The 11,711-nt window shown below is 40.2% G+C and overlaps 2 protein-coding genes and 2 non-coding genes across 4 annotated transcripts; all 4 read right to left on the minus strand.

Annotated features, from left to right (window-relative positions):
- Positions 1 to 1,689: 1,689 nt before the first annotated feature.
- LOC123408223 (acyl transferase 1-like) lies at positions 1,690 to 3,112 on the minus strand. Its single transcript, XM_045101382.1, has 2 exons — positions 3,104 to 3,112; positions 1,690 to 2,665 (listed from the first exon to the last, which is right to left on the minus strand). Exons 1-2 carry the CDS (start codon positions 3,110 to 3,112, stop codon positions 1,718 to 1,720), a joined length of 957 nt encoding a protein of 318 aa, XP_044957317.1. The 3' UTR covers positions 1,690 to 1,717.
- A 1,515-nt stretch (positions 3,113 to 4,627) lies between these two features.
- LOC123412935 (acyl transferase 1-like) lies at positions 4,628 to 5,115 on the minus strand. The gene has a single exon (XM_045105894.1). It carries the CDS (start codon positions 5,069 to 5,071, stop codon positions 4,628 to 4,630), a length of 444 nt encoding a protein of 147 aa, XP_044961829.1. The 5' UTR covers positions 5,072 to 5,115.
- A 1,899-nt stretch (positions 5,116 to 7,014) lies between these two features.
- Positions 7,015 to 7,087, minus strand: TRNAP-UGG. Its single transcript has one exon. It is a non-coding gene; the product is annotated as a tRNA-Pro (tRNA).
- Positions 7,088 to 10,273: 3,186 nt separating this feature from the next.
- TRNAP-UGG lies at positions 10,274 to 10,345 on the minus strand. The gene has a single exon. It is a non-coding gene; the product is annotated as a tRNA-Pro (tRNA).
- Between the last annotated feature and the right edge of the window lie 1,366 nt (positions 10,346 to 11,711).

Genomic DNA, 11,711 nt, shown 5'->3' on the forward strand with positions numbered 1-11,711 from the left:
TATCAAATTGAATTTATGTGGATTTGAGATCACTTGATGTATGTATTTCATATGGACACTTGTGGTGAAAATGAGGTATTCTATTGAGTCACTTGATGTATGTTTTGGTAATCAACTTGCTGATTCCCGCGGTGACATCGGGGTAATCTAAGCACATAGGTTGATACATGTTTTCATCCTACTTTCTCCCATAGAAAATTTGGGGAAACTTTTTGAAATTCTTTATGTTGGGTTGAATATTCTGAATCTGAAATTGTTTGATGCATATCAAATAATTAACTCTTGGAACCAATTTGAAGTTGTCATTCACACAAAGCTGATAAAACATATGTAAAAAATTGAGCATACTGTTTGAGAGATAAAATATATTAAATTTTTTAATGAATCTATGTGACCTTATCTCATTTGTTCCTTATCCATGCATGTAAATACATCCAAATTTTATCAACAACAAATGTGGATGTCCCTTCTCCATGGATGCAAATAGGTTCACATCCCACCTATAGAGAACATGGAGAATGTCACTTAGGACATCGTAGAGCAATTTCGTGCAGTTGTAGTTACCCAACAAAAGTTGGCTTGGGTGAACAGTGCACGACCTCTTCTTTCTCAACTGCCGAGGAGAGGCGATTTCCTAGGTGAAGCAATTCCTTCTTTATTAACGACGAGGCCGACGACTCCCCTTCCCTCCGCTAGTCGCTCCGGTGGTAGCTGTATGGTGGGGGGGCCCGGTTTCCTTTCATCCGGTCTGTAGATAGTTTAGGATAGGTATGTCGGGTGAGTACGCTTGATCACTGCCAATGTCTCCACCACGAATAAAGAATTCCAGGCCACCATCTCGGCGTTGTTCTTCAACGGCGTCAAGGAGCCATGGATTTGTGTTGGAGTGAGTTTCTCAAGGCGACGGTGGAGATCTTGCTCAGATTCTTGTTTTATCGGCTTCGTCCGCGTTGCGCCGACGTGGGGCCGGAAGTTTGTGTCTTGGAGATGGCCGACATTGCACCATAGGACTTGTCCAAGGGATGGTCCGCACAGAGATTTGGCGGTGGAAGATGGTTGCCACTTTTGGAGTTTTTAGATGGTGGTACTGGTCGAGATCTTCAAGACCACGATCCAAGATGTGTGAAGTACTTCCTCAGCTGACGACCCACATCGACATGCGTGTCATCACTTGTGGTGGCGCCTGTTCATAGGCTCATAACACAGCTTGGCTGCTATGACATTCTCTTGGATCTTGGAAAGTTGGAGGCAGGTGTTTCTCTTCTCATACGAATGCTTTGGCGACGACGGCGGCTAGATTTTTGACGATGATGATGTAAATTTCTTTGTGTGATGTTTCTCCGGACTGTTGCAGAGAGAAACCATGTATGTTGTATGTTGCTACTATTATGAATGAATACATGGTTCTTATTCTTAAAAAAACAAAGCCGGCGTGCTTGCACTATTAGTATTCACCACTATTAAACGAATAGATCAACAAGTAACCATTGCATAATGTGGTAAACATATATTTATGGATATAACTAAAAGATTCCTCTCACATATCACTTAAACCTATAATACTGCTGGGATTATATAAGTGGGACACCTATACAAAATATATATTTCATGTATAATTATGATACTTATTATTGTTCAATAGTAGTCCCCGCCTAGTTGAATCACGTAAGTACACTATACATGTGTGTATATGTGTGTACTTTTCTTATAAATACAACTAGAGGGAGCTAGATCTCAAGTAGTTGCCTCCATAGTCTTTCTTCAACCAGGATGTAATCTCCTTGGCAAACTTATCCATCACTGACATTGGCAATAAGACAGACACCATGATCGATTCCCCATCATATTCATCCTTGTATCTGGTGTGATAGCTAGATAGCCTCGGCAACGGCATGGCACTACTGACGCACTCTGCCCACCCAAAGTCCAATGTGTCATATCCGATGTGACTAATGTCTGTCACCCAGTAGATGTGTTGTGCAGGCAAAGTGGGACGTCCACGCAACAATGCCATCATGTCAACCATCGACCTCATGCGTTCCAGGGACATGTTAGCCTTAGCCTTGTGGAGAAGCTCCACCGTGTGGCCGAGAGGTCTTCCGCATAGGTCACTGACCGTAGCCTCCACGATGGTGTGCACAAGGGCGTTACCGTAGTAACCTTGTGGGATGGGCAGGTCGCGCTTCCATCTCCCACGAGTATTGAGTGTAAAACTCAACCATACCTTTATATCGACCTCATATCCGAGAGCAATCGTTCGACATCTCCACATTACGGCGGTTATAAGCTCAAAGGTTGTGATAGGTTTGTTAAGAATCCATGGGACAAGTTGCCCTCGCAAATGAGCTATATCTCTAGGGCTGAAGAGGAAGTACTTGTGCACCATGCTCTCAATTTGCGTTGATAGCATCACGTCTTTGGCAACCGCATCAGCGTCGTACTCGGAGCCTGTTAGGACCGGCGTATATACGGGGTCTATATCGATTATGCACGGACGAGTGCGTGCCATCAGAATGTGTCTCTCCCACACAGGTAGCACTGTCGGTTGCGCGCCCCGTGCAAGATCAGTGACGCTTCTTATGAATTGCATCGATCCAAAGCCGTCAACGATGTTGTGGCAGACATGATAAGCAAGTGCAAATCCCCCACCTATGAATTCTGTCACCTGTATAAAAAGATAACTTAGCCACCAAATAAACTAAAAGATAATCATACTGAACCCCAAATGAAAGATACCCCATTTCAAGTTAACTGAAGTTCTAGTTTTGTCCTAAGTCAAAATTCACAAATCAATACAAAAGTACATCCATATGTATAACTTTAAGTTACTTTCATTAAGTTCATCATAAAATACATTTTCATAGCATTGTGCTACCTCTAATACTCCTTCCAATATACAAGGTCACTATCAAAATTACAATTTGCATAAATACAAGGCCACTAACACTAATCGATGCAATATTAATCCGTTCCATGCATGTATGAGTGAGATCATTTGCTTGATATGCATGAAAGATAAAAATAGACATTAATCTACACGCCAAACAAGAAGACAGGTTGTCTTGCAACATTGACTTACAAAGCATTAACAATGCCTTATTACCTGTAACATGGGTTTATGGACTTGTATACAAAAATAGAGGGAGTACATATTATCGCGAAGCATCGCGAAGCCGTAGATTTTTGGGCCGAGCTGGATTTGAACGAGCATAGACATTGTCAACCAATTTACAGTCCATCTCCATTAAGCCCTCGGGCATCGAACCAGGAAGAATTTATTCTAGTGTTTTTTATAATCTATGATTAACCTCTATACCCTTTATTCCAAGTAGATTGCATTTGCATTTCCTACTATACATAGTTGATGTTGTAGGAATCACCATGTTATTCTATAGATTGGTCAAATATAGAGAAATTTCACTTTTGACAAAGTTATAGTTTCAATTAATTTGTAGCTAGTGATGCATTTAAACATAAACCCGCTTTTAAACAAGAAGGTGAGGAATGGCTAGCTATCCTTAAACTGTACATACTTGATGGAGAATTACTACCAATAATGCTTGATGAAACCACACATGAGATGAAGGGTCCGCTTGATGTAGGTCCCAAGCTTAGTTAGTAGATAAGTACTCCCTCTGTTCCTAAATATAAGTCTTTTAAGAGATTTCACTAGTGGTCTACATACGGAGTAAAATGAGTGAATCTATATTCTAAAGTATGTCCATATACATCCGTATATAGTTTACTAGTGGATTCTCTAAAAAGACTTATATTTAGGAACGGAGGGAGTATATGGGATAGACACAACTATCCAAACTTAAAATATAACATCACCATGGGAGCCATACTTGTGTGATTTATCTTCTTATGCTACTTATTTGAGCAATTTATATTAGGACAAGTTGGATTTTTTCACTGACCCTTAGGTTGAGAGTCCATGTACCGTGGGCTTGTTCTAATACCATGTCAATTGGTCACGGAGGGCACAGATTATATGATCAAATCTGTACAATATATTTTCAGTTCAAATATTCTTGTTCATGCCATCAACCTCTTCTATATCGCCTCGAGTAACTTATTTTACATCACATGAAGTAATGTCACCTCATCAAAATTGACATATCTTGCTTTAGCGGATATGACACCTCACAGTACGACCATGCCTAGCTTTAGCAATTAATTGCATGCAGCATCCCCTAATACATAGATTCCTTCTCTGCACTATTACGGCCTTTTTCTAACTCCCTTTCAAATGGTATTTAAGGACACACACAATGTCATCAAAGATAAGAAATATGTTATTAAGACAAATATTCATACTGAAACAACTAAATCTATTTGAAACATACTGCAACCAATTTCCATGATAACATGCATGGTATCATCTAGTTTATTACTTTCGGGTGATACATTAGTTAGAAATAAGGCGTATGTAGTTATATATGCATGTTAAAAATAATATATGTTATATTATGAAGAAATATTAAACTACATGGACGCCTGATCAATATTGTAGTTGCACATGTTGATCAAACGTTCATTGTGTACTTACGAAACAAAACAAAAACTGAAAGGACATGTCTCCTCAAACAAAACGAGTGCGGAGAAAGGAGTATAAGCCGATTGATCATACTTGGACAAAGAACAAGGGCTTGTCAACCACGACTTTCGTATCGCCAGCGTCACATAATAGTTCCTCGATGCATGGGTATGGGGGGCGCGGTGCTGGATTTCCAAACTCTTCCAACCCCACATCGGCCGATGCTTCCACAAACACCACTCCCTCTCCGGTGCAGTCCACCACCAGCTTTTTTGTCTGGAAAACCTCTCTCAACCGACCGGCGATAGGGTAGTAGTACACAAGAGCCTCCGCGAGCGCCGCCTTGATGGCCTTTGCCGGCGTTGTCGTTGGATGGCCGCCTGGCCGGCAGCGGAAGAACCCGATCCCACAAGAGTAGACTCGTAGGTCGTAACAGTCGTCAATGTCGGAGAGGGCTTTGGTCTCGCGCGGCGTTGGCCGTGCCGGCGCCACCAGCTCGGGCTTGCTCCGGCGTGCGGTGAACTTCGCCATTGCGTTCCAACCCTTGGGTGCTTGTGACCTTGTGTTGTATTGTACCTCCACTAACTCTGATGCTTTGATTCATTGTTGTATTTCTATATATACACATAGAGATGCTTGACGTGTAGAAATGATATACTACATCCGTACTACATCTCTTGGTCTCGGAGGACAAGTACTTGGTTTGTCAAATTACTTTCACGTGTCATAGCACATGAAAATGCTCTTTGTACACATCGCATATCTGCCGGAAATGTGTGCAAGTGTGCAACTAGGTCATTCGGAAGAAACAAAAGACTGCAAATGGACAATCTCAATTTGCGCGCACCCGTATCACACATTTTATCCATACTTTGTCATTATCGCCCAATCTCATGAGTCTCCTGCATGCACACTCACCAGTCGCGGAGCCAGAAAATTAGAGCAAGGAGCATCAAGTATAGTTAAACCTTGTTAGGGATGATCAATCCATCAAAAAACACCATTTTAACACATAAAAAATAACTATTACTGTTCATTCTAGGCTTAACTCACTAATGTTGGGGGGCAAGCCGTGGCTGGCACCCCCTATCTCCGCCACTAACACTCACTCCAGCAATTAACTCGCAAACTTATGCGAGACTTGGGGTATTTCCTACCCACCGCTCACTGCGGCAGATTACAGATCATGTGGATTGGGCCGGACCATTTGCACTGGGTTTTTTTACAGAAAGAATTCAGTTTGTGTTGATTCTTTGGTTTTATCTTTTCATTTCCATTTTTTATTTTCTAATTATTAATTTAATTTTAAATAGTTTTGAAATACAACGTGAACATTTCTTAAAATATGGTGAATATGTTTCAACACATAATGAACATTTTGAAGTACCTAGTGATGTTTCTAAAATAATAGGGTGATCATGTTTACGAAAATACGTTCATGCAATCTTTAAAGGAAATCATGAATTTTCAAAAAATGCTCATGCAATTTAGAAAATAATAAATTTGATTAGAACATTCATCTAAATTTAGAAGAATACAGCATAACTTTTTAAAATGATTGTTCGTACAATTATAAATAATCACATTAAAAAAATGGTTGTGTTTTATGTAATAAAAAAGCAGAGCAAACCGGAGAATCGCTAAAACATGTAGGAGGGGCGTTGAACATGGAACGCCCGAATTCCGCCATCCCACGACGCACAAGACCAAAAAAAAAACAAATAGGATGTCTCAAGATTTATCCAAGGACAGAGCTTGAATTGAAACATAGTAAAAAGCCCCAATACATGCATTCCCCCCTTGCAAACGTCACTCGGACCACTAGTGATGACAAGTGTTGCATCGCATATGCGGCACTTTTCGTAACTAGTGGGTTTTGTGAGATTTTTTTCTTGCGCGGGGAGATATAGGTGGGTTTATTTGTGCTTTTTCGTAGATTTCATTTTTTTAAATGATTTATCCCTTAAAATGTGCATCCAAATTGTGAATCATGTTCACCTTTGCACTCCTCGCGTCATACCTTCAAAACTAGATGTCATATTGATAAGTTTTGATGAACTTTTTACGGATGAAATATATGCTCCAAAACTGTACCAATCCATGCTTCATAACTACACTAATTGTGGTTCACTTCCCGGAGACGCACTATTGTTCTTTCACACAAGAAGCACATTGTGCTTCACTTTTGGGGAAACACGTGGAAGCCCAACAGTTATTTCACGCGGGCACATACTGAATTTCTAACAAGTGCAAGAGTGAAACATATTCGGTTTTCCAAACTCAAAAACTTTGATCCCAACCTAGCTTGGTTCGCAAGTGCACTGCTAATTTCTAACACCTAGAGCGTGCTGACAAACTATATAAAAATAAAGGGGTGAATATAATAAGATAAACTTTGGAGGATAGTGTGAACCAATAGAAGTTGCATTTAGAGGTGAAAAAGAAGTAGGGAAAAAAACAAAATAGGAAAAAATTGGGCCGTTGCGAGAATCGAACTCGCGACCTCTCACACCCAAAGCGAGAATCATACCACTAGACCAAACGCCCTATTATTTGTGCTTTTTCGTAGATTTCATTTTTTAAATGATTTATCCCTTAAAATGTGCATCCAAATTATGAATCATGTTCACCTTTGCACTCCTCGGGTCATACCTTCAAAACTAGATGTCATATTGATAAGTTTTGATGAACTTTTTACGGATGAAATATGCTCCAAAACTGTACCAATCCATGCTTCATAACTACACTAATTGTGGTTCACTTCCGGGGACGCACTATTGTTCTTTCACACAAGAAGCACATTGTGCTTCACTTTTGGGGAAACGCGTGGAAGCCCAACAATTATTTCACGCGGGCACATACTGAATTTCTAACAAGTGCAAGAGTGAAACATATTCGGTTTTCCAAACTCAAAAAAACTTTGGTCCCAACCTAGCTCGGTTCGCAAGTGCACTGCTAATTTCTAACACCTAGAGCGTGCTGACAAACTATATAAAAATAAGGGGACTGCTACGCGTCGGTCGGTGGATCTTTTTAAAAGATCCGCCACCTCGCGCGACGTTGGATCTAGCAGGATGAATGTTATTTCTACTTTGCAACAAAGGCCTTGTTTCAGAAACATTTATAATAAAGATTGTGTTGCAGAATTTTTGTGCAACAGAGGTTGTGTTGCGGAATTTTTTCGCAACACTGCTTGTGTTGCGAATATATATTTTTGCAACATGGGTGTTGCTTCGAAAAAAAAATTAACACAGACAATGTTGCAGAAATTATTGCAGTTTTTATTTGCTTTTTATTTTTCGCAACACGAGTGTTGTTGCGAAGCGCAATTTTGCAACACACAAAATAGTGCAGAAAGAGAGACGCAAAGACACACATACGTGGGTCGCAAAGAGGAGGTGGCGGATCGCTTGTCGGCTAAAGGTAAGCATTTTCCTAAAAATAAAGGCGTGAATATAATAAGATAAACTTTGGAGGATAGTGTGAACCAATAGAAGTTGCATTTAGAGGTGAAAAAGAAGTAGGGAAAAAACAAAATAGGAAAAAATTGGGGCGTTGCCAGAATCGAACTCGCGACCTCTCACACCCAAAGCGAGAATCATACCACTAGACCAAACGCCCTATTATTTGTGGTTTTTCGTAGATTTCATTTTTTTAAAATGATTTATCCGTTAAAATGTGCATCCAAATTATGAATCATGTTCACCTTTGCACTCCTCGCGTCATGCCTTCAAAACTAGATGTCATATTGATAAATTTTGATGAACTTTTTACGGATGAAATATGCTCCAAAACTGTACCAATCCATGCTTCATAACTACACTAATTGTGGTTCACTTCCGAGAGACGCACTATTGTTCTTTCACACAAGAAGCACATTGTGCTTCACTTTTGGGGAAACACGTGGAAGCCCAACAATTATTTCACGCGGGCACATACTGAATTTCTAACAAGTGCAAGAGTGAAACATATTCGGTTTTCCAAACTCAAAAAAACTTTGGTCCCAACCTAGCTCAGTTCGCAAGTGCACTGCTAATTTCTAACACCTAGAGCGTGCTGACAAACTATATAAAAATAAGGTGACTGCTACGCGTCGGTCGGTGGATCTTTTTAAAAGATCCGCCACCTCGCGCGACGTTGGATCTAGCAGGATGAATGTTATTTCTACTTTGCAACAAAGGCCTTGTTTCAGAAACATTTATAATAAAGATTGTGTTGTAGAATTTTTGTGCAACAGATGTTGTGTTGCGGAATTTTTTCGCAACACTCCTTGTGTTGCGAATATATATTTTTGCAACATGGGTGTTGCTTCGGAAAAAAAAATTAACACAGACAATGTTGCAAAAAATATTTGCAGTTTTTATTTGTTTTTTATTTTTCGCAACACGAGTGTTGTTGCGAAGCGCAATTTTGTAACACAAAAAATATTGCAGAAAGAGAGACGGAAAGACACACATACGTGGGTCGCAAAGAAGAGGTGGCGGATCGCTTGTGTGCGATCCGTCGGCTGAAGGTAAGCATTTTCCTAAAAATAAAGGGGTGAATATAATAAGATAAACTTTGGAGGATAGTGTGAACCAATAGAAGTTGCATTTAGAGGTGAAAAAGAAGTAGGAAAAAAACGAAATAGGAAAAAATTGGGGTGTTGCGAGAATCAAACTCGCGACCTCTCACACCCAAAGCGAGAATCATACCACTAGACCAAACGCCCTATTATTTGTGCTTTTTCGTAGATTTCATTTTTTTAAATGATTTATTCCTTAAAATGTGCATCCAAATTATGAATCATGTTCACCTTTGCACTCCTCGCGTCATACCTTCAAAACTAGATGTCATATTGATAAGTTTTGATGGACTTTTTACGGATGAAATATGCTCCAAAACTGTACCAATCCATGCTTCATAACTACACTAATTGTGGTTCACTTCCCGGAGACGCACTATTGTTCTTTCACACAAGAAGCACATTGTGCTTCACTTTTGGGGAAACACGTGGAAGCCCAACAATTATTTCGCGCGAGCACATACTGAATTTCTAACAAGTGCAAGAGTGAAACATATTCGGTTTTCCAAACTCAAAAAAACTTTGGTCCCAACCTAGCTCGGTTCGCAAGTGCACTGCTAATTTCTAACACCTAGAGCGTGCTGACAAACTATATAAAAATAAGGGGACTGCTACGCGTCGGTCGGTGGATCTTTTTAAAAGATCCGCCACCTCGCGCGACGTTGGATCTAGCAGGATGAATGTTATTTTTACTTTGCAACAAAGGCCTTGTTTCAGAAACATTTATAATAAAGATTGTGTTGTAGAATTTTTGTGCAACAGAGGTTGTGTTGCGGAATTTTTTCGCAACACTGCTTGTGTTGCGAATATATATTTTTGCAACATGGGTGTTGCTTCGGAAAAAAGAAATTAACACAGACAATGTTGCAGAAAATATTTGCAGTTTTTATTTGCTTTTTATTTTTCGCAACACGAGTGTTGTTGCGAAGCGCAATTTTGCAACACACAAAATATTGCAGAAAGAGACACAAAGGCACACATACGTGGGTCGCAAAGAGGAGGTGGCGGATCGCTTGTGCGATCCGTCGACTGAAGGTAAGCATTTTCCTAAAAATAAAGGGGTAAAGGGGTAAATATAATAAGACAAACTTTGGAGGATAGTGTGAACCAATAGAAGTTGCATTTAGAGGTGAAAAAGAAGTAGGGAAAAAACGAAATAGGGAAAAATTGGGGCGTTGCGAGAATCGAACTCACGACCTCTCGCACCCAAAGCGAGAATCATACCACTAGACCAAACGCCCTATTACGGTCCTTTTTAGTGTTAGGTCTTACTAATTCGTTGTCATATGCTTATTTGGCCGTGCTGATCAGCGTAAGTTGCTGCAAGCTTCACTGAAGACAACAGAAATGTCAATGTGGAGGGCAGATTGGTTTTTCTCGCCCAGTAAGAGAGGGTTAAACAGATTGGAATTAGCATGTCATAACAGATTGGGAGGATATGTAGAAATCTACAGGCAGACACCTGAGCGCTGATCTCGGTTTTGGGTTTCTGTTTGTCCACCTTTGTCTTGATCTTCTGCTCCATGAACGCCTTCTCGGTGTCGAGGCCAAACATCTTGTTGAGGACGAGGATCGGTGCATGTTGTCAAGTGTTCCATCAAGGGTGCGGTCGGTGCCGTCGTATCTCAGGTGCTGCAATGGGCCGTGGAAGTCTGTTCATTATACATGTAGTGAGCTGCTCGATGGGTCTATGTCCATCCCCCCCCCCCCCCCCCCACCATGCCCCACGACACCTTTTTAGGTTCGGTACTAGGTTCGGAGACTGTTTTTGTTTAAAAAAGGGCACAACCACACCCCAACGCTCTCAAGACGTTAAAATAGCGGCGGCATACCAAGGCGGAACCCGGTGTGCTGGGGGCTCTTGGGGGCGCCGGCGGAAGTTTCGACGAATCATGTCTCCCTACGTGTCCTTTTTCTTTGCCCACCTAATCATTTCCCTCACAAACTTTTGATTGAGGTGGGGTGTGGCTAGGAAGTTGCCCTCCCCATGCAGGGAAATACACTTTGGATCCTGGTTGTATATCACCCTATATGAATTTTTTATTTTAATAATTAATTAAAAAAATTAAAATAATTTTGAGGTATTTTTATATTAAACTTAACTTTGTTTTGCACTAGTATATAAAATTTCATGGAAAAAAGTCAACATTGACTTCTGGACAAAAAAGTCAAAATTTATTTGCTATTATAGGTCACTATTTTCACTCTTTTGATCAAAAATTCGTATTTTTTTTAAATAAGTCATAGTGCATTTATCTTTTTGTCATTTTTTTCTTAGAAGTACAATGAAAAGTCAAGCTTATTTCAAAAATATTTTCAGAATTTTTAGATTTTTTGTTGAATTGCTAAATTTCTTTTGCATATAGGGTGTATATACATCCAGATTTTAAAAGTTTCCCTCCTCTCCATGCACCCCTATTATCGATGAAGCATTTGACCCCCCAAAACCTCAACTTTTTTATTCCATGGTGTTTTGGGGGGCTCAATGGTTGAAGATGAGCCCTGACCCGGCTGAACGATAAATGCAGTGTTTTCAGTGTGAACCATCAAGGCAATCGAGTCATTCATGGCCATGAACAACCATTAATACGACAATTTGTGAGAATT

The sequence above is a fragment of the Hordeum vulgare genome, chromosome 7H (genome assembly GCF_904849725.1).
Source record: "Hordeum vulgare subsp. vulgare chromosome 7H, MorexV3_pseudomolecules_assembly, whole genome shotgun sequence".
NCBI lineage: Eukaryota > Viridiplantae > Streptophyta > Magnoliopsida > Poales > Poaceae > Hordeum > Hordeum vulgare.